At 35.5% G+C, this 24645-nt stretch overlaps 1 protein-coding gene across 1 annotated transcript in view; it reads right to left on the minus strand.

Moving 5' to 3' along the window:
- POF1B (POF1B actin binding protein) overlaps nt 1-24645 on the minus strand; it is a 71121-nt gene that overhangs the window by 41041 nt on the left and 5435 nt on the right. The window contains exons 3-5 of the mRNA XM_036270810.1: nt 13859-13933; nt 10987-11067; nt 3070-3171 (exon numbers count right to left, since the gene is read on the minus strand). Of these exons, the coding sequence (XP_036126703.1) occupies nt 3070-3171; nt 10987-11067; nt 13859-13933 (258 nt within the window). The remainder of the gene's footprint in view (nt 1-3069; nt 3172-10986; nt 11068-13858; nt 13934-24645) is intronic.

Consider the following 24645-nt stretch of genomic DNA (forward strand, 5'->3'; position numbering starts at 1 on the left):
TTTCCTTAATGACTCATGATGTTGATTTTTTTTTCTTTCAAGTCTTCATCTTTATTTGTTTATTTATTTATTTTTGTTACAGATGTTTCTCCTTTTCCCCCCATTGACACCATCCTCCCCACCCCTCCCCACTGAATTTTTAACATACAAGAGATCAAACACTTCTGATTTATCATATATTTTGTCTTTTTTGACAGAGAAGAAACACAGAGTTTAATTAATATGAATTGGATAATAGCTTGCAACTGGCACCATTTTACCAGTCTTCCACAGCAAAGATCCCTTTTTTGGATAAGTCCCATCTCCTAAGAGCTAGTCTCATTTGAAGTAGTCTCATGTCACATTAAACAGGTCTGTCCACACTCTGACTTTATCCAGCTCATTCTACTGTACTTCTCTCACTGGGGAAACTCAACTACATCAAAACACTTGTAGTTTGTTCTATATTCATGGCTCCTTTTACCATGGGCAATCTCCATAGCAGTTCCAAAGAAAAGTAGAAATAGAAATGTAAATATTTAAGTTAATAGTAAGTAGCAGCAGTGTTCTCTTAAAGGGGCTCTTCTTTAATTGTTCCGGATGCAAAACAGTGATACTGTACAGGATATTCAATAATTTCCTCTAGAGACCAGATTTAGAAAATCTCTTTATTCTCTTTGAAACAAGAAGTTGGAAGCAGAATGAAATGATGCGCCTCAAACATTCCTCGCTGTTAAAATGCATCGAACTTGCCTAGCTGGAGTGGCTCAGTGGATTGAGCATCGTCCCGTAAACTGAGAGGTCCTGGTTCGATTCCAGGTCAGAGCACATGTCTGGGTTGAGGGTTTGATCCCCAGCAGGGGACGTGCAGGAGGCAGCTATTCAATGTCTCCCATTGATGTTTCTATCTCTCTCTCCCTTCCCGTATTTCTAAAAAAAAACAGTGAAAACATACTTAAAAAATAAATTAAAATGTGCCCAACTTATTGTTTTCAGCAGTCCAGTTGGATAAAGAAAAAATTATATAAGTTGATAGCTTGAGAAAAATGCCCCTTGAAGAAATGACATATTTGATAAAAATTTTTCTATTTGATATCATAATGTTCAGAAATACTTTGTTGTTCCTCTGAAGATATCTGCACTGTCCCCTTCAGACTATATCCAGCTTTCCAAGTAGTCCAGAATCTTAAAGATTTGGATGTTTATAATTCTGAGAGTTTACTCTATTTCTTTTTTCTTGGGCAACATTTAGAGTAATATTCATTAGTTCTTATAAATCCAGTAACAATTGCCCATAAATGCTCATAAAAATAAGATGTGTTCTCATGCCAAGAAAATTAAAAAGGAAACTTCAGTATATTTTAGTGTGTTACTTGTAAATGAAAAGAAATGATTGTGATCAAATGCATTCAGTATTATTTAATTGCTTGTTTTAGGTTGAATTGTGTTCCCTGCCCCCAAACAGATATGTTAAAGTTTTAACACCCAGCACCTCAGAATGTGACCTAGTTAGAAAACAGAGGTATAATCAAGTTAAAGTGTGGTCAGTATGATGGGTCCTAATCCAACATGACAAGTGCTTCATATAAAGGGGGATTCTGCACACAGAGACAGACATGCACACAGGGAAAACCACGCGAAGACACACAGAAAAGATGCCATTTAAAGATGAAGGATGTGGAACATAATAAACAAAATAAGCTGTCGACCAAATTAGATCAGAGACATGGAAGTAGGGAGCTGACTGACAGACTTCAGAGGAATGGGGAGTGAGGAGGTGGGAAGAAATGAACCAAAAAACTTTTATGCATACATGCACAATCAATGGACACAGACATTAGTGTGGGGAAGGCAGGAGAGGGGTGGGAATGGGAAGAAGGGGTCAATGGGGAAAAACAGGGTTACATCTGTAATACTTTCGACAATAAATTTTTTTAAAAAAAAATGAAGTACTAAAGTTATGCATCTACAAGAGTAGGAACACTTGAAGGCCACCAGAAACGAAGCGATAGGCATGGAAGAGTTTCTTCCTGAGTGCTCCAAAGGGAGCATGGCCCTGAAAACATGGTGATTTACTCATTCTGACCTTCAGAACTGTGAGACAATACATTTCTGTTGTTTTAAACCACCTAGAGTTTGGTACTTGGTTACAGCAACTCTAAGAAACGGATACACTGACTAGTTCAAGAATATCCAAAAGATGACTCCCAGGCTTTGTCTGGGCTGGACATGCTTGAATCCACTAAGCAGATTCTGTGGAAACCTCTGCTGGTGATGGTAATGACTCTGCTTTTATGCACAGGGGCTCTAGATGCTATGGAATTACCATCCTCCGGCTGAGTTTTGTACCCTGACCTGGTCTCTCAATTAAGCTTAACGGAACTTTTAAAATGTCACGTGAAGCTTCACTTCTCTAGATCTATCACAGTATACAGTATTTTCTGTGTCTGCTCATATATATTCATTTAGCATTTTATTTGGTATTAGATGAATTATGATAAAATTATAATGTTTTAAATTATGATTTTTTTTGTGAGACCAGTTTAAAAGAAATGTACAAAGCATGGGCTATCTGTATTAAGTTCAGATTCTATCATTAATTTTCTATGCAAGTTGATAGATCTTTACTTCAGCTTCCCGTTAAGTATAACAGGGACAATAATACTTCACATGAGAAAATGGATATGAAAGTGTTAAGGATGGGCCTGGCCGGTGTGGCGCAGTGGTTGAGTGTTGTCCCATGCACCAAGAGGTCACTGGTTTGATTCCCGGTCAGGGCACATGCCCAGGTTGTGGGCCTAATCCCCAGTGGGGGGCATGCAGGAGGTGGCCAATTGATGTTCTCTCTCATTGATGTTTCTCTCTCTCTCTCCCTCTCCCTTCCTCTCTCTCTAAAAATCAATAAAGAAAAAAAAAATTAAAAAGAAAGTGTTAATGATGCTATGAAGAGCTGTAGACATACTAAGATATTATTATGACTCAGTGGTCTTGCCTAGCACTTGACATTTAAATATCACTTTAGCTCTACTAAAATATTAATAGTTCAAAAGTGTACACTCACAAAATAAGTCTTAAAAAAAATTTACATACCTGATCCGTATTTAGCTTCTCCACTTTTCTTATTGTTTTTTCATAAATAACATTGTTTCCTGGGAAGAAATGGCCTCCTCTTAGGAACGGAGACAGTGGTTCCTATAAAGAAAGTAAAAACTGTGTTGTGCTTTGAAAGGTACCTTTTCAGGGAAATGGTAACTTAAGCAAATATCCAGTCTCTAATATACTCTGAGGCAGTGGCAGACTTTAGGAGAACAGTGGAATGATATTCCAATAAGGTCTGAGAGATTTAAGGAAATAGTCATAAATAGGAATATTTTCTCAAACAGGAAAATCTGGATCTCTCCTGCTACATTTAACTAGGCCTAATACAGTGTTTTGGGGGAAATTAGAAGAGAGTAGGAAAGATCATTTGCTTTGGTTCCTAAGGCAAGATATAATGAGTTTTCTCTGAGGTAGACAGGCATGAGGTCAACCTCATTTAAACTGGGTTCAATAGCAGGTTTTTCTCTATAAAAAAGTATTATTGGAGAATTGCAGAATAAATATAATTCAGTACCACTGAGCCATAAAGTAGGTAGAACTATATTAAATCATTTTTTTTTCCTGGAAGTCAATTTGGGTACCCTTGAAGTGTACCATTCTTACTTACGATTAAAATCAAAGCTAAGGCTACAACATGTGTTTTGAATACTGATATTGGAGAAGAGGTTTTAAGAGCCACTGTATCTCCATATAATCAACTAAATTGACGTAGTATTATCTTAGAAGATGCCATCCAATGAAGTAAAGGCTGGTGACAAGATCTGAAAGAAGCCAGGGAAGAACTAATAAGAATCAGACCGAGAGTGTGAAATAAATGTAATGTGTACTATATTCCTTTCCCTTCTTTTGGTTTTCATGAGTCTTTAATTTGTAGAGGGGAAATTGGAGTTGTTTTGTTCCAAACCCAAAATTGCACTGCCCTGATTTTGGGATACAGGGAAACAGTTTAGAAAGGGATTGGCCAAGCCTGTTACCAGTTAATGTGTTTAGAACCACTTCAAAACCAACAAAAGATTCTAATATTTTTTTTTCGTCTACTATTGTAAAATACCTTAGAACAACAGAACTAAAACTCTGGTTGTTGAGAATCCAGGACACCCTTGAACCCAAAGCTATGTACTTATATTCACATTTGAATAAAGGGTACATTAACTAAATGTTCCTGGGAAACCTAGGTGAAAAAGCACAAAAGTGATTACATTTGAGTAACTGATGAATTATTGAATGTAAATATGGATATTTTTAGATAAATCCCCCTTGAAGATATTTTATATTTCTGTTTCTTGGAGGGAAATAGGCTCTTTGGTAGGTATCCGCAATCATGTAACATGTTGAAGATGTTACTATGCATGATATACTTTGCTCAATTTTATAAAGCATGAATTGAACTTAGATTATTAATAGGAACATTGAATATTTATCAGGGTTTATCAAGCTATAGCCAGCAGCCTGTTTTTGTGACATCCTCAAGCTAAGAATGGTATTTAGATATTAAAGGTCTGTAAATAAAAGGCAGGACAGAGACCCTATGTGGCCAGCAAAATCCAATCTATTTACTATACAGCCCTTTACAGAAAACTTTATGAATCACTGCTCTATATGATATATACACATAAATATATGCAATACAAGGTAGAAAGCTGCAAGTGTAAGAGATACAGAGAAATAACAATGGAATGGAATTCAGAAGATACTAAAACTGAGTTTTATCTAGCAATGGTTGGGTATGTTACTTGAATCAGATGGCATTTGAGAGAAGATTAAGGTATGCTTTGGATATGAGAATATGGAAGGAAACAGTATTCCAAGTGAAGGAAACAAAATAAGTCAAGACGTCAACGTTGGAAAAGTATAAGTTGTATGTATGGACATACTTGTCAGATGGAGCTTGGTTCTGCAAGCAGTGGGAAGCCTTTGAATGCTTTGAAAGAGGATGCGAGGTGAACTTCAGGAAGAGTAATTGGAGAATGGAGAGAGTACACACGAGGAGGACAACTAGCAGATTATCCTAAATCATTAAGGACAATACTTTTCAAAGATGACTCTGAGATCTTGAACATGAGGAATGTATTATATGAACAGTGATGCCAAAAAGAAAAAGAAAAAATGTTAAGACATATTAACTTTTATGTGCTTCAGATAAGAATCCAGGTCTGATTCATACTTTTATTTCTCATAGCACTTAGCAAGGTATATAGTACATAGTAGTCGCTTAGACATGTGTCAACTTATTGCAAAGAACTAGCAAAGAGATTCTTTTACAAAAATGTGTAGGTGGGCATTCAGGTATAGATGTCCAGTACACAGCTGAAAACATGTCTGGAAATGAATGAGGATCTTATGGCTACAGTTCTAGATTTCAGAATCATATGCTTATATGTTCTAGTAAACCATGTCATTGTTGAAAAGGCATGTGAAGATCAAATAAAGAACTAGAAAAGTCTTAAGAGATACGAGAATCAGAAAAAAAAAGTCATAAAACCAAGAGAACAGAATACACTATACAGACCATACATCACAGAAATGTACACTTGAAATCTATATAATCATATTAACCAATGTTACCCCATTAAATTTAATAAAATATATATAAACAAAAGAGAAGCAGTGGGAAGGTGACTGAAGGTATAAATGATTTAGAGTACTCAACAGGCGAGAATTGCAAAGTGGATTGAATTTGGGCTACTATAAATCCATTGAATTTGATGACTAAAATTAGTACCAGCAAGTGTAATAGAAAAAATTATGGGGTCATTAAACCTGTATTCAGTTTTGCCTATACCACATACTTGCTGTGGAAACTTAGGCAAGTCATTTTCCTTCTGTGAGGCTCAGTTTCCTTATCATAGGGATAGTAATGCAGGATACTTTATATCAAGCAAAATAATATAGTTTAAAGTCCCATTCACCCATAATTTTAATGTATAAATGACATAGTTTTTAATAATATAGTAATATAATTTTTAAGATCCATACTGATTTAAAATAATTTCTGAGAATTCTTGTTAGAAATTTTCTAGGATACTAAGTTTAAACATATACTAAAGTAGACTAATTATTATCTGTCTTGAATACCACATAGCAAATGAACAGGTGATTGGATGAGAAGAGATAAATTAAACCTTTATCTTAAGGATATACATATTTTCCAAGAGGGGAAAAACAAATTTAACAAAAAGAATGAAATGTTCTTCTCTGTGAACTAAAGTTTACTGTAAATGCTGAACCATTATTATTTTTTTCCGCATTTTATTTTATTTTATTATTTTTTTTTATCCTCACCCGAGGACATTTTTCCATTTTTTGTTCAGATAGAGTGGGAGAGATAGAGAGAGAGAGACAGAGAGAGAGAGAGAGAGAGAGAGAGAGAGAGAGAGAGAGAGAGATTGACGTAAAAGGGATACATCAAGCGGCTGCACCCACACAAACCAACCAGGGCTGGGGACAAACTGCAACCAAGGTACATGCCTTTAGCGGGAACTGAACCCACGCCTCTCTGGACCACAGGCCAACGCTATAACCGCTGAGCCAAACCGGCCAGGGCTCGAACCATTATTTTTAAGAAGAAAAATGGTTTAGGTAGTGGTAGTGTTGATTCTCCCTGAAATAAGTGTGGGACATTATTTTAAATGACTTACTGAAAAAATACTTTCAAATTTAGGGGACTATTATTTTCCCAAAATCTAGAAGTTAAACCAAAAGGTACTATGAACAAACCATTCTTAGTAAAACAGGTTAGCAAAATAAATTAAAAAAGAAGTCATAGATTTCTCAAAAATGAGCTACTGGACTTTTTTACTATTTTGGCAGCTTACTTTTTTCTATCTGTACATTTCAATTGGTGCCAGATCCACCCTGAAAATTAACAGGTGTTTTCAAAGATGGCTGATCATATAATTATAATTGTTACTTTTAGGACCTCTGGTGATAGTTCTCACGTCTAACAAGGTCCATAATCTCCAACATCTACTTTACTGTTCCAAGGCCATGAAACCTTGTTGGAGGAAAAAAAGAAAGATAAGCTGATTTGGCTCAGCACAAATTTAAGTTATCCAAATGTAAGAAGAGGTCCTCCCAACCTTCATGGTCATATTTGTATCCAACATATTCTCTATAATTATTGTTAAAAATATTTTAATTTTCGCATGGCAGTGTGGCTCAGTGGTTGAGCATCGACCTATGCACCAAGAAGTTGCTGGTTCGATTCCTGGTCAGGGCACACACCCAGGTTGTGGGCCTGATTCCCAGTGTGGGGCATGCAGGAGGCGGCCAATCGATGTTCTCTCTCATCCATGTCTCTATCTCTCTCTCCCTCTCCCCACCTCTCTCTCTAAAATCAATAAAAATATTTTAATTTTCCTCAATCCTCTACACTCATGTTCCCTCATTTCCCTTACTTAAGAAAACCAAGATATAATCTATTCAGTGAGATTCCTTCATTTTCCTCCCCATTTCAAAAAATCTCTTTAATTTCTGCTCCTTCCATCTCATTATAAAGAAAGACATACTCTTTTATTTTCCTGTAATCACTTCTCTATCTGTACCTGGAATCCTATCCCCTCGTGTCTCTTTCGGAATCTCATCCCAATTGTCTTCATTCTCTGATGCTTCTTTATTCTTCCTTGTTTCTGGCTCGTTCCCTGTTTACAAATCTCTCTAATTTCCAAAATTCTGTTTTCTCCTTTAGTTATTATCCCATCTCTTCTTCTTTTGACCAATACCTTTTTTAAAAGAATAATCCTCACTTACTTCCTCCACTGCTTCTTGATATATTCACCCATTAACTTTTTACATCTGGATTTTGCCTCCAAAGGTATACCAAAAATCCTCTCTCAGATTTCATCACTGCTTTCTTAATGGTCAAACTCCATTCTCAAACATCATTCTCCTTAGCCCTTTTGTCATTTCAGACAGTTGACCACTGCCTTTCTGAATTTGCTTTAGTTACTCTGTCTTCATATCCTTCTGTGGCAGATCCTCTGTTCCCTTAAAGTAGGAATTTCTCAAGGTTCTAACATCAATCCTCTTCATTACCCCTTAGTTATCTCACCCATTCCCACAGCTACAATAATAATTTTAAGAGAAATAACTACCATGGTCTCTATCTCAAATGTGAACTTTCCCCAAGTCATTTTTAACTGCCTGTTGGGCATCATCCCTTCTATGCACCTCAAATGCTGCTGGTTCAAACAAATACAAATCTCCCCTCTTCCTAACTCAGGTTCTTCTCCCCCTAACTTCTTTGAACTTTTAATTGGGCTACCATACTCCCAAAATGTAAAACTGAAAAGCTTATGATCGTACTTGACTGTTCTTCTTTTAACCCCATATATGTTATTAAATCTTGTCAAAACTACTCCCAGAAAATATGTCAGAAAAGATGAAGAGCGATAGATTTGGAGTCAGAAACCTGAGCAAGTCACACTTATTTAAGCTTTCATTTCCTCATTAGTAAAATGATACAGATAACGATGTTAATTGCAAAAAATGCCTTAAATACCACATAAATCCTTCTCTGATTCTCCACAAACAAATGTCACCTCCAACCTCTAAACTTCAATAAGACTTCATCTGTATTTCTCTCATGGCATCTATCACACACCTCACCATGCAGTTTACATAAATATCTGTGGCTATATCTTATTTCCCTTCCTGAGAGGAATTGTAAGCTGCTTTGGTTTAGGAATCAAGTTTTATTTCCTTTTTTTTTTAATTTGAAGGCTGTACATTGCCCTCTCCAGAGCAGGAGCTCCATATTAGAAAATTAATGAAACTGATTAATATCAATTGGGCTGTCTACTTAAAGCAACAAAAATATGTGTCTCATTTGTGGGTCAAGTTATATACCATCATGCATAAATCCTTTGACTAAAATGACAATAAAGAAGGTCAGGAACAACCAAAAATGAAGGCTTAACAGAGGCTGAAAGAGATCATAATGAGAGAAGTGGAATGGTAGTTTAATTACAGGGAGGACAAGTAAAGATTAGACAAACTGGGAGGTGAAAGAAGATAACATTGTAATTAAGGCAGAATCTTCTCCTGGGTAAATTTAAAAGAACAAACAAAAAGGCATATACTTAGATAAATAAAATGGAGAATATATCTAGACAGGATTTTCAAGCTGCTCTGTAAAACTGGTTATATTATTTTTGTTTACAAAGCACCAGATTGAAATTTGTTTTACTCCTCAATAATGGAAAAAATTAAAAGCATTACAATGATTATTTTTCTTTAACCTCTATTGGATCTTCTGCCAAAGAAACAATTTGCTTCTTTGTAGTTGAACATAGCCTTAATAATAAGCAGGTGCAGTGTTACAAATATGTTATACACTTGCATACACAATTCTAATTTCTCTGTGCTTGTTTTCTCGCCTTTTTAGGATTAAATGGAATAAAATATGGAAATTGCCTAGAACAGAGTGTATTTGCAATAAATATTAATTCTTCTCTTTCTCCATTAACTAAATAATTCATCCTAAGGCATATAAGAATTGCTAGCAAAGTTGGTTGGAATTCAAATGATTTGATATTTTAAATCTCTCTGTGGACATATCCTAGGCAAACACAGCAATTCTCACATTATGAAAAAAATACTATCTAGAATTAGTTATTTGAAAGCCAGGGTTATCAAATAAAATATGCATCCTAATATGCATGTGCTCCAGTCTGCGTGAGAAAGAGGCACACTCATCTTCTAGGCCCTCCTCATGGCCTCCTCCCCCTCACAGTTTTCAGATTTGTTGCTTAAACATTTGATTCTGCAAAAGAAGGAGCAAGCAGCTGCTTTACTGTAATCATATTCTTTTGATATTTACATAGATATATGAAAACTCAAGCAAATTCCTGAAACAAGAACCCCCAACACACACACACACACACACACACACACACACACACAATTAACAGCCTCCCAAGCTAAAGAGACATAAGAAAATGATTGTAAATACATAGAGGAAGAAGAGGGGAGAGTGATTAAAGCAGAAGAACAGCGTGTCTTCCTCATCCACCTAGAATAATCCCAAATATGTTGCCCTAATTTAACCCTTTGCTTTCCACAGCTGCAGCAAAAGATCAAATGTATTTCATGAGAAAGGGAAGGGTTATTTCCTGTAATAAAAAGCAAAGCAAAGAACTGTTGTGTTATTATCTGGGGCGCACTGTTTCTACTTGTGAAACTTCTGTCCTTATAACTCCACAGAAGAACCTCATGTTGCAGCTAAAGAAGGGCCCTGTGTGTGCACGTGTGTGCGTGTGCATGTCCGCGTGTGCGTGGTGCTTGAAGAAGGCTTATTACTGTATGTGTATGGGGGGGAGTAGTTTTCTTAATTTTATCCTCAAAATTAGACAGTAATAGCTTGTAAAATATAAGGTTATATATTTTAGTAGAATATATAATTATGTAATTTTCAAAAGAGTTCATTGATAAGAACAAAAGTTCATATACCATATGCAACAAAGGCATGGGGACACTTTTGAAGGCACTTTTCATTTTCTTCTTCCTAACTTGTATCTCAGTGGCATATCTAACTAGACTAAAGACTCCAACCCCTGATGTAACAACTGATAGTTTTTATGTGAAGCCTATGAAAGAACTTTGTCCCTGTTTTTCTTTGATTCAAAGTGCACAGAAATCCTTTGTAGCACAGGAGGGGTGGGGCTATAGAAGTAGAAAGCTTTCTAACCCAAGGATTTCCATGCTGCTTGGAGCTGTTGCAGCTCTGAGTCAGAATGTATGGGCACACGGTTATCTAGAATTATGTTGACTAGGAATTAACTTTATAATCAGAAGAAAGTCCAACAATCTGATTTTAGAGATATGGTAAATGACTCACAATTCTTGTTTAAGCTATCAACTTCTAAGGAATTAAAAGGTTGGGACAAGATTTTGTGTGAGATGGATTACCTGTTCAGGATTTTGTACTATATATCTCCTAATAGTGGTCTGTGGATATGTAGTGACTTTTACTGCTGGAGAATGGAGTTCCTGCAAAGAAAAGATAAAAAATGTACATAATTATGGTTATTTAGTGACTTTGGAGATATCAATAATAATGGAAAGCAATTTGCAGGGTAAAATGTAAAGTTTTCAGCCACTTGCATACATGATGACATCTGAATTAGTGTTTTAGTTCATTTCAGTCTCAAAACATATATGAAAGCATGTTTATGTGCTCAGCACTGTGCTGGGTATTTCTACTATATTCATTTCATGGTAAATTCATTACACATCCTAAATTATATTTGATGAGAAGTTTCAAAATAGTTTTATCACAGTAAATGCTTACACATGATTAGTAAAATATGGCATAATATTTATTAATTAGATCTTCTATTTGAAAATGATATCCTATATTTTAAAAAATGGAAAGAGCCCGGCTGGTATGGCTCAGTGGATTGAGCATCGTCCCATGGTCTGAGAGGTCCCAGTTGGATTCCCTGTCAGGGCACATGACCGGATTGCGGGCTTGATCTCCAGTAGGGGGCATGCAGGAGGCTGCTGATCGATATTTCTCTCTCACATCAATGTTTCTCTCTCTCTCTCTAAAAAATAAAGAAAAATGTATTTTAAAAATATTTTAAAATGGAAAAAGATAGAAAGAGAAAAAATGTGTGTATGTATGTATACTTAAACATTTAAATCTTCAGTGTAGTGGTGGGGAGGGCCATAAATAACATTAAACGGGAGACAAAACACTAAAACAAAGTCATTTGCAAACTTGTTATGGAAAAGTGTTGATATTATTGAAACAATGAGTTATTATACCTCAATAAGAAAAAATGTTCACACTAATAGAAAAATGAGCAAATGGCATGAACATTTATAATAAAAAAGCACATGGTTATTAAATAACAAAAAGTATTTAACCAAACTAGGAATCAAATGAACATAACAAAAGAACACCATATTTTAACTAGAGAAAATTATAAAATAATTATGCTGATAGGGTGCAGTAGAAGGAGCACTTTTCTATGGATAAGGGAAAGATTAAATAATTATATATAGGTGAAAATATGTAGCCATCAAAATAACCATCTTGCCCTAGCCGGTTTGACTCAGTGGTTAGAGTGTCGGCCTGCAGTCCAGGTTTGGTTCCTGCTAAGGGCATGTACTTTGGTTGCAGTTTGTCACCGGCCCCAGTTGGAGTCGTGTGGGTGGCAACAACTCGATGTCTCTCTCTCACATGGATATTTCTCTCTCTGTCTCTCTCTCTCTCTTCCTCTCTCCCTCCCACTCTATCTGAACAAAAAATGAAAAAATGTCCTCCGGTGAGGATAAAAAAAAATTAACCATCTTGAGTAATAAAAATTTACATGACAAAAGTTCATAATATTATGTAAGGTTAAGTGAAAAATGAAAATACAAAACTGTATATAGGATATGTTCGCCATTTTTTTTTTGGACTGGAAGAAAAAATCAAAATGTTAAGAGTAGTATCTCTGGGTAGGGGAGAGGATTATGAGTGAGTTTTATTTTTTCTTCTTTATATTTTTTTATAGTGTCAGAATTGTACAATAAACACATTTTTATTGTCCGAAATGAAATATACAGTAAACTCAATTTTGATGCTCTTTTATTATGATAAATACCAGTTAATGCAATTTTATGACTGGATTTGAGTATAGGGAACAGCACTGTGATTTAAGTGGACTTACTTTTCTGAGGTAATTCTATCTTGGTGGTCCCATAGGATTCCATTTTTTCATTCATTGTAGCCTTTACCTCACTTTCTTATGTTTTGTCATATATGTGACTCATGCTAGTCTGTGAGCTCTTTAAGAATAATGATGGGATCTAATTAATCTTTGTGCAATATTTGGTCCATACTCAGCACTAAGCAAATGCTTGCTGAATAAATGCATGACTCTAACTGACCTAGCTCTAGGTTAGGTTAAATTAGGACAAGGTATGCAAACCTTTCTTTGATAATCTTATTTGTTCTACATAATACCACCTTTTCCTTACTCTATCCTAGTTCTAATGACCAATTTTTGTCCATTTGTCCCTGTACTGTCCAAGTTCACACCCTGAAACCTCATCTGGGCAGGCCTGTTTTCTTAGAGCAATATCTTTCTCTCTCTCATCCTCCAAATCCCATATACTTTATACTCTCTTCCTATGTAGTAACAAACTTTGGATGTTTTATATTTTATGTTCTTAGAATTTACTTTTTGAGATATGGTGATGAGCTCATTAAACACATATTTGATAATATGGCATTTAATTATTGTTATAGTGCCTTTTGAAGATACAATGCTTAGGCTCAAGAATAATCTTAAAAGTGAGATTATTAGGTCACAAATACTAAGGAATCTAGACTCTCGTGTATCTTTTAAAGTGTGAACTTTGTGAAAGGGTAGTTCTGATCCTGTAAGTTATTCTCTCTGAATGTAAATTAATAGTACTATCACTCACACAGTTAGAGCCTCAATCAATCCAAAATCTGTGTTACTTCATTTGTGCTCAAATCAAGAACCCTTAAAATATACATAATCACAAGGAGATCCTTGGCTAAGAATAAACTGCACTCAAACTAAAAGCAATCAGATTGAGTAGACAATGAAACTAAAAATATCAGTTCACAGCAATTATTTCAGCACTTGTCTTACATTCTTTGATAGGCTGAGCTGATGCTGAATGAGAATAACCTTTCTAGTTTTGTGTTCCTGACATCTTTGAATGTATAAAGCCTTATGAGGGCCTAAAGATTGTTTACACATGTGAGCAAAGCTTACATAAAAAGAAATAATAAAATATAATCTATAAAATATTTTACCTGTTCAGTACTTGGGGTTATGTGTAGAGTGCTTGGGGCACAAGTAGATATTTTCAGAGTTGGAGAATGGAGTTCCTGTTGAGATAAACCAAAAGCGGGTTTAGACATTGTCACCGAGCAGTGCCATTTGAATGTCTTATGTTCTTGAGGTATTATTTTCTTTATTTTTATACTAACTCAATTTATCAGAAATAAGAATGTTATTTTATGTTTTCCTAGATGATGTCCAGCTATCCAAAGAGCACATTACTGGATTCCTTTGTCAGCTTTGCAAGTAACCTAATAAGAAAATCATTTAGAGATTGCTTTCATGATAGTGCATTCTCCTTGTACTTTTCTACATTGGATCCCTTTTTTTTTTTTTTCTTTTTTGAGGACTTGACTAATATACAGCCCAATGTGTAATATGTCTGCAATTAACAAGATGCAAAATGCATCAATAAAAACGTTAAATGTAAAAATTCTCAAAACAATATAGGAAACTCCATTTGAAAACTCAACTAAACCCGACTGGTGTGGCTCAGTGGATTGAGCGTTGTTCTATGCACCAAGAGGTCACTGGTTCAGTTCCTGGCCAGGGCACATGCCCTGGTTGTGGGCTTGATTTCCAGTAGGGGGTGTGTAGGAGGCAACCAATCAATGTCTCTCTTTTATCGAAGTTTCTATCTCTCTCTAAAAAAAAAAAAAATCAATGAAAACATATTGAAAAAAATAAATTCAACTAAGACTTTAGATTCCTTCAAGCTGACACTTAATTATGCTTTGTCTAGTCTGCTTCTGGTTTAATTTCAAAGAGTAGGTTCTAATGTTTAAAAACGATCCATAAAAGTGAGAGTATGATTTTAATAATGAGTAGATAAAAGTCATTCTATTGATTATCTTGGCATTCTTGATTTATTCTCAAATCAGCAACGATGCATGGCTTTATTAGTGTGCAAAGAGTTCAAAGCATTATTATAATTTACAACCAACTGACATAACTCCAAGATATATTCCCATAACAATAAAAGTATATTTTTAGACCAAGGAGGCTATTAAAATCAGAATACGGACTTACAGAGGAAACCCTGACAGACTCATATGGAAGTACAGCTATAATGCAGGTGTAAAATGCTGTGCTTAAAACGGGACCACGCATTTACTCAAACTGCCAAAAGTTCTGCACACTGTGATTTTTCTTTTGAGTTCCCTTTGGTTCAGCCTGTAACGTTTTCATTCCCCGCTCCCTGTTACATCAAGAGCAATAATGCAAGCTTAATGTTACAAGGAAGCCTTTGAATGTGTTTCCAGATTTCCTGTTGGTAGCTGAGGAAAATTGCTTGACAAATGCAGAGAATTTTGAGAATAGACCAAACAGGTATGTGTTCTTCAGTTTGGGGAAATGGTTACAAATACAATCAAGTTCAGGTGGCTTTGGCCCTCAGATCCAACAGGAGCAGGTTCTGAGAGGTAAGAGGGAAAAAGGGTTATGCAATAGCACATGAACATATTCCAAAATAAAATTTTATACAGTTCTTCCCCCATGAAGTCAAAGACCTTCCCTTAACCATCCTTCCTGCATCCAAATCCTTTACCCAAAAGTAGCTATCATCATCAGGTGTATGTTTACATGAATATATATGTGTATAAACAATAATATTTGTTGCTTTTATTATTCTGCAATGTGAACCAAACAATATCTCTGGTGTCATAGAGTAGATGTGTCTTAATTTATTATTTTAAATTAATACATAATGTTCCATAAAATGTGTTTTATACCTTATTTATCAAAGTTTAACTTGTTTCTGGGTTTTCATATGCTGTACTGAGCATTCTTGTGCAACGTGATTATTTCTCTAAAATCCCACAAAGAAGTGGTATTGCTGGGGCAACAAGTATGTGCACTATTTGTTTAAACAGATACTGCCAATTCAATTCCCAAATGACTATACCAATATACATCCACCGGCAATATATAAAATGGCTCATGTCTAGAAGATGCTTTCCAGCAACCTTTCGTCTTTTTTGGCTGGGGCTACTAACACTAGGATCGCTTCGCGAAGACAGTTTGTGCACACTGCCTGGCACCTGGTAGGTGTTCTATAAATGGTAGTTCTTTCCCCTTCCCTTTAACCAATTCAAACATGATGACATCAGCAAATTGATGTCATGAAACTTACTAGCCAAGTTGACTAGCTTTTAAGATAAAAGAGTGTACTGTGAAGTTTCATAAACTTGCAGAAATTAACACAAATAGGTTTACATACACAATAAAAAACACTTACATATCTGTATCTATATCCATATCTCTGTCTATCATCGATCTATCTATCTATCTATCTATCTATCTATCTATCTATCTATCTATCTATCTATCATCTATCTATCTATCTATCTATATCACACCATTAAGACATTTATTTATCATAGTATAGGCTGGGTTAATTTACTTAGATACCAAAATGGTAAATATTTCATTTGCACAAAGACTAATTTGATCCTAAAATAAAAAATCAAAATGTCTTATATTTAGAAAGTTGGCAAATTAATTCCATAGATTATAAGTTAATTATTTTGATTCTTCGTTATTAGAACTGATCTAGGCAACTGTGGCTTACAACCCTCATAAAAAACAGGACACATGAGATAGCTTCAAAAAGTAAAATATTAAGGCGGTAGCTTAATATGCATTAAAGACATTAAGACATATGATGTTGCCTGGCTGGTGTGGCTCAGTGGATTGAGCATTGTCCCAAGGACTGACAGGTCCTGGTTCAATTCCCGGTCAGGGCACATGCCCGGGTTTCAGGCTCAATTCCCAGTAGGGGGCGTGCAGGTGGCAGCTGATCAATGTTTCTCTCTTACATCTACATTTCTATCTCTTTTTTCTAAAAAAATCAATAAAAACTTTTTTTTAAAGAACTATAAGGAAGCCCGGCTGGTATGGCTCAGTGGTTGAGAGTTGACCTATGCACCAGGAGGTCCCTGGTTCAATTCCCGGTCAGGGCATATGCCTGGATTTTGGGCTCGATCCCCAGTAGTGGGTGAGCAGGAGGCAGCCGATTAATGTTTCTCACATTGATGTTTCTATCTCTCTCTCTTTAAAAAAAATCAATAAAAACATATTAATAAAAAAAGATATATGATGCTGACCAACATGATCTTAAATTGTAGCAGTAGTAGGCTAAGTATAAGGTGAGAAAAGCAATCTGTACTTAAAGTTTATTGATTCTAGAAAGACTTGCTAAATAAAACCTTTTCCCTGGAAGTTGACAGAATTAGGTAAGATCCTCTGAGTAAATGTCCAAAGTGAACATTATCTTGATCATGGAAGGCACTTCAATGGTATCTAGCTCTAGGTAGGATTGCTCAAGTCATCCCACAAATAACCATTGCCTATTCCATAAGAAGTGATACAAAATGTAAATGAAGACGATGCCTTAGTTTTAAAGGCACCCCAGGAATAGGAGTCTAAATCTCCTTCTTGATCACATGTATTGGTGTTTAATCTTCAGTGTCACTAATCTGTAGATAGCTTACCTAAATCCTTCATGTTGAAATCATTAAACTCAATCAATAGTTACATCTATTGTTCTTACGTCCTCTGTGCCACAGCCCCACATTCCTTTGAACAAAATCATTAAAAGTTGGGAAAGAGGTTGTGGTGACTATGGTAATACAGTGAAAAGAGACAAAAACAGAGTCAGGAGCCCTGCATTCCACTTCTAGGTATACTACCAGCCCGCTGTGTGATATCAAACAACTCATGTCATCTCCCTGAGCTTTAGTTTACTCATGTAAGAAATGGGACATGGGTGTTGGGTTAGTGTGGATTACAGGATTTTAAGTTCTCCTTTCTGTTTCCAATATTCTGTGAAGAGAGATCATTCCCAACATATTTTTCCACAGAGGCAAAACTATTTCAAATTGTTTAAACTTGTCAGTCTTGTTTTCTTTCGATGATGGTGATAACTAACACTTAGTAAAAGCTTTCTACGACAAATATGTTACACAGATTATCTTAACATTCAAAACAACCCTGTGAGGAAGATAATACTCTACCCTTATTTTACATATAACTACTCTACCCCTATTTTACATATAACTACTCTACCCTTATTTTACATATAAATAAGATGGGTTGAGTAACCCCATGAAGATCACAGAGTTAATACTGAGATGTTGGAGCTGAAACCCAAGTACCATGACTCCAGAATTCATGCTCTTCATCACTATACTTTGCTGCATATATAGCATACACCATTATAGTTTCTGCTTTTCAAGCTGTGGAATGTAATTCTACTGTTAAATTTAACTTGTCCTTATACTAGGAGGCTAGATATTTGTCCTTTTTATTATTTACTGTCAAAAGCAACTTCAGGGTGGCTGAAAAGAGATCCACCTGAAAGTGTCTGTGTGACAGAATGGCTCTGATTGAAATGGCTCTGATTTGAACTTCTACAAATCCAATAGATTTCTATAAACGGCACAATATAGTTATAGAGTATACTCTGAAGCTTCTGAACTAAAATAATTAATTTTTACTTAATACTCATATCACTTAAACCCTTCAATTTTGCAGGAATGCCCTACTTTTTCTGATCAAATATTCAGTATTATACTGAGTCATTTATTTCTGTGGCTCAGATTTGCTAAATACATAAATATTGTCTTGTTTGCAACTTTATTTCATTGGAGGTATGATGAAAAATGATTTTATTTGTAATTAGGCAGGCTCAGCCTTAGTATAAACTCCAGGTCTTCTTTTCCCACGTTGCCTAAAGTAATGATTTTCAACTTCGGCAAAGTTGTAGCAGTCCTTCTCTTCCTCCTCCTCCATCCCCTCTTCCTCCTCCTCCTTCTCCTCCTGCTCCTCCTCCTTGTATAAATGACATATGATATTACTAATTCTAACATCACAGTGGATTAAAACCAGTCTTCTTTTTGGGATAATTTCATTATATACTCAAGACAATTGTCCATACCTGGGAAACTAGTTGCCTGACGAAGAATTCATTAATGACAATACTATCTTGATTTTGTTTGCTGAAATAGCTGTGTTTTTGAGAGTTAGCAAATCATATGAAATGTAAATTTTCCCAGTTTCCCAGAGACTTACCTAGGTGAGAGAGCTTTTGAGTAGCTCAGTGTAATGGAGAAATAAGGGAAAGCAGAAGCTGGAGAGGTAGAAGGAAAATCTTAAAAACAGGACATACTATAAAGGCCAGGATTATTTCAGGGTAAAACATCAAAAATCAGAACAGCAACTATTTTTGTCCTCTAATATATTTTGATGCTTTCCATTCTGATAATGGAACATTAGAATGGAAAAATATACGGTACGGGTAATCATCAAATGATTTGCTGAAATGAAAAATGTATAAACTTGTTTAAACTGAAAATACTTTAGTATGTCAGACTGATTAAGTGAGACAGCTGATACAGTAGAAATATCAAGAGCTGGTACCTAAACTCAGGGCGTTCATTAACTAGCTGGTCTAACTTGGAAAAGTTATTTTGAGCTATTTGAGCCTTGATTCCTTTATTTGTCTGAGAGATAATGCACAATGCATATTTATATTCATACACTGTACAATTTGTACAGTGGCTGTAATAATGTACTTTTCTACTTAATATTTGGAGATCTAGTGAGTGAATCATGTATATAAAATAATTTTGAGATATAAAACATACCATCTATTAATATGAAGCATTATTTCTATTGGACTGGTTACATGTGCAGCAAAGTTATTTGTTCAATATTTGTTATGCAATGGTATTGAAAGAGATATAAAAGAACTATAAGGAGCCTGCAGGTGTGGCTCAGTGGACTGAGTGTTGTCCCATGGTCTGAGAGGTCCTGGTTCAATTTCTGGTCAGGGCACATGCCTGGGTTGTGGGTTTGATCCCCAGTAGGGGTTTTGCAGGAGGCAGCTGATCAATGTTTCTCTCTTACATCTACTTTTCTATCTCTTTTTTCTAAAAAAAAAAATCAATAAAAATTTTTTTTTTAAAGAACTATAAGGAAGCCCGGGCTGGTATGGCTCAGTGGTTGAGCATTGACCCATGCACCAGGAGGTTGCTGGTTCGATTCCCGGTCAGGGTACATGCCCAGATTGTGGGCCCGATCCCCAGTGGGGGGCATGCAGGAGGCGGCCAATCGACATTCTCTCTCATGGATGTTTCTATCTCTCTCTCCCTCTCCCTTTCTCTCTTTCTAAAATCAATAAAGAAAAAATATTTTAAAAAGAAGAACAACTATAAGGAACTTACTATGGAAGGTTCGAGGGCTAAGAGACAGCTTCAGCCTAGGACAATCTGAGATTTCATCACAAGGTTATTATTGAGGAAGGTCTTAAAAATTGTTATGATTTCAGCATATCTAGATAGTAAGACTGGGGGATAGGGTCTTTTCAAGTGTAACATGAGCAAATGCATAATTGTTGAAAATTGGGGGCTATATTTAGAGAAAAATAGTGTACATTTTGGCTGAAACATATAACACCAAAAGGGGATTTCCAGGAAGTAAGTCCACAGGAGCCAGATAGTGGAGGGCTTTGAAAGTCAGGGTAAGAAATGTATACATACTGAGTGTCTTGGAAGGTTTGGGGGCAGAACAGTAATATGAGATGTGTGTAGGGGATTTAAGCAACTTTTCTAGAGAACTCTTCTTAGATGTAATTATGTCTGTGATGATTTTAAAATAATTTTATGCAGGAATCTATGCATCCAGGCTGAAGTCTTTGTTAGAAGAGAAATTGGTAAATACTATGAGGACAAAAAGATTTTCTTGGAAAGTTCTAAATGTATATTGGTGTGTGGATGAGTACTGAATAGTATTAGTTTTTATAAAGGAATTTGGGGGCACATAACTCAGCCAGTTGCAGAATAACTGAATAAGATTCAGTAAATAAAAACACATCACTTAGAATTTCAATAGCAGGGGAGGTAGAGGGACTATCTTTATCAGCAAATTAATTAGCACCTTCAAACTAATTTGCTTAAAGAAAGTATCACAACAAATGCAGGAAAATAGTATAATGATAGATCAGAAAAACCCTTTAAGCATTTGACATAATAAGTAACCAGAAATATTTGTCCATAGGGAAAAATATTAATAAAAAATAAACAAGTCAAATCCAGATGCTTAATGGGACACAAAAACCAGAATAGAACACTGACTTTTAAAATGGTTCCTTATATTCAATGTGTTGTCTACATTTTTTTTAGTATGTGCCCTTACGGGAATCGAACCTGAGACTCTTGGTCTGTAGGCTGATGTTCCACTCACTAAGCCAAACCGGCCAGGGCTATCCACTTTTTTAAAGAGGCAATTCATATCCTTCTATCCATTTTCAGTTCAAAAAGAAGACACAGAAGAATGAAATGCATAAACAATCCTAGTCATATATCTATACAAAAGCCAGTGCTGACAGCCACATTCAGAGATTTTTGCAAGCCATAATCACAAAGGGGGGCAGGGGGAAAGTGGAGTGAGCAGGGAGATAATTTCCATTCTATTCCTCCAAACATTTATTTTGATTAAAAAAAAACCTCAATCCTTAACAGACCCTGGTGGAGGGAGAAGGAAGAAGGACAACAGAAATAATATAATACTTGATATACCTATATATAGTTAAACGATAAAAAGTGATGCTCCCTTTAAAAGGAGACCACATCTGGAATGAATTTGGACGTGGAGTACTGTGATGAGGAGAAGGTAAGAAGATTTAGGGTTGGAGAAGATGTCTTGAAGTAAATGACTTTTCAGATAGATTTTGAGGGATAGGTAGAATTCCAGTAGAAATGTGAAGGAAGGGAAAATGTTGCCAGAGTGAGGAATGGAACAAATGAAGAGGGGCTGGGGTGGGAGGGAAGCAAACCGATCAGTTTATCTATGAAACTGAGAGTAGTACAGTGTGTCTGGAACACAAGGTGGGAAGAGGTGGGTAGTGTGAGGTAAGACTGTAAAAATAGGATGGAACCATTCGAAGAAAGTCTTTTAACATCAAGGCGAGGAGTTTGAACCTAACTTTGGAATTTGATTATCAAAGATTTTTAAGATTTTAAATTACAAATCAAATGCCATTTTATTGCTGAGATCATAATTTCTACAATAAGGTACAAGCCAATTTTATTTCTTCATAACATTTCTATTAAAGTTCTGCCAAAGCATTTGTGAGCTTTAAGTAACTAAAAATTAATCAACTTATTACCCAGTGATGCAGTCTCATATATTTTTATTCAAAAGAATCAATAAAATTTATGAGAAAAATATAAAAAACAATTGTGAAGAGCGACAAAAAAATATCTACCTTCTTGGTAAATAACATAATATTTTAAAAGCATTGAAATGTTCATTTACATTATTTATTTATACCCTGGCTTATGTCCCAAAAGAGTTTAGATGGTGCATAATGGGAGCACCTATAAGAAAATGATCATGAAGTATAAATAGGAATCAGATATTGGAGACTGCGTGACATAGATAAGAGTCAAATGTGTAGACAAAGAATACACAATATACCATGGCTACTGCATGGTTACCAGTACAGATCCTGGAGCTAGACTGCCAGATTTAAATTCTAGTTCTACTATATATTTGTTGTATGAACTTGAGCAAGTCACATCACATCACTGTGCCTTCATTGTCTCATCTTTGAAAAATGTTTATATCTGAACTATACTTACTAAAGATTAAAAATTCAGTAGGTTAAGGGAGATAGGCAGTTCCAGAGAGACTATGAAACCCAAATCACGGGCCCAAAGGAAAACAAGATGCATTGATGGGGACGAGGGTGTTATTCACCTTATTCCTCTTCTTAACCATTTGTTCTGTCAAAAAGTGAGGTTCTGAGAAAATTACACAGATGGACAAAAAATATATATATATATGTAGGCATACATAAAAATCATTGAAGTTCTTTTCATTGAAGGTTTATTCATTCTTCTACTGAAATTGTCACTCTAAACATACTTTGAGAGTTCGTGGCTTCATTTTTTGTTCCATTCCTATGTGCTCATTACAGCTGATCATGTAAATCGGAAGCACATTTGTACCTCTATGAATTTCTTTGAATGCAACGATCTTAGAGGCATTTCTGTATTTAAATGAGCAGCTTGGATATGTAGATCTGCTGTGTCCAGTAGACCTCTCTGAGGTTTTCTTTATCTGTACTGTTCACTGCAATAGCCACTAGACTTATGTGACTATTGAGCACTCAAAATGTAGCTAATGCCACGGTGAAACTGCATATGTATTTAAATGTATTTGATGTTAATTAGTTTTAATGTAAATAGCCACACGCTACCCTACTGGAAGTATAAATCTACAGGAAACGTTGGGTAAGAGGCAGACTGCCAGCAAGCTTTCATGCTCCATGTCACTATATTTTAAAAAGAAAAAAAAAAAAAAGGAAAAAGAAACAGACAATAAAACTCCATTTCAAATATTGAGGTTCAAGTTCTAAGACTCTAAGAGCATGAGAACTTCCAAATTACTCTTTCTACAGGATATTTATGCCAGTAAATATTATAAATACATTCCTGCTGTTCCAGTCTTTTGATCATATACCATGAATTTTAGAAAATTGCTTTAATGCTTTTTCTCATTAGTCTTTCTTAGCTAGCAGAGCCCTAATAAGATTTTCAAGCATATGTGTTTACCTAATCTTTCCAGTGTGAAAGGAATTCTAACTTTATAGTCTAGTCATTAAGTTTATTAACTTATTTTGTCTGTGCAGCTAGGGGCTTTTGTTGGCTACATTTTTATAAGTTAATAATACCAATGGAAAGAATCAGGAAGTGCCAAGTCTGTGCCAGTCATTGTGCTGGACACCTTTACATGCTATCTTATTAAATATTCACTACAACCCAAAGGAAGGTATTATTGTCCTCACTTTACAAGTGAGGACACTGAGGTCCTGAGAGGTCAAGAAATTTATTCTAGGTAATGCAACATCAACACTAACTGTGTCTCAGGGCAGTGTGTAGTGTGTTTTATGCCATATATTACTGCATTTACCTCTAAAAAAAAATCTTACGAGTTAGGTAATAAAGCTAGCAAGCCCTCAAACCAGGATTTTAAACCTGAGAAGTTTAAAACCTAAGCCTACACTCTTAGCCATAGCACTAGACAGTGGCATAGTTCACTTCTGTCAAAGTCATCTCTGCACATTTATTATTTGCCTCTCTCCAGAGACACCAAGTGGAGACACCATTCCACATAGATTCACTCGTATGGGCATTTTCTACACAAATGTTCTCTGTGACTGATCTTTAAGACTCTGAAGAATATGAACCTCTTCAGTAAATACCTATTGGCTTTCATTTTCCTATTGACAGTTCTGATCAAAGAGTTCAAAACCTTGGTGCAATCAATACAGGAAAGACGGTGAGGTGGCTGGGAATGAGAATTGGATAATAAACAGAAAATTCTATACACAGGGCAGGACTTTGTTCTGTAAATATTTGGAAACTTGTTGAAATGAACATGAAACTGTTTCATGTTGTCTAATTTAAATTTTAAAACTTTACTTGAAAACTAATAAAGAATATAATGCTCAAAGAAGAAAAACCATGGGAGCCTTGTGGATGCTACTGTCGGTCCTAATGACTGTGAGAATCACTGAAAGTAATAATAGGAACACTCTAGGCCAAACAGTTTTCAAAAAGGCAATATCTTTAAAAACCATCTGACATTTATGCTGACAAAATTTGCCAAGGCAAACTTCCATTTGAATAAATTCTCTGAATAGTATGGAAGATGCTTTTGTTAGAACCTTTCAAAGCCAGTGACGTGGTTAAAC

Source organism: Molossus molossus, unplaced genomic scaffold (genome assembly GCF_014108415.1).
Source record: "Molossus molossus isolate mMolMol1 unplaced genomic scaffold, mMolMol1.p scaffold_m16_p_2, whole genome shotgun sequence".
In the NCBI taxonomy this organism is placed as follows: domain Eukaryota; kingdom Metazoa; phylum Chordata; class Mammalia; order Chiroptera; family Molossidae; genus Molossus; species Molossus molossus.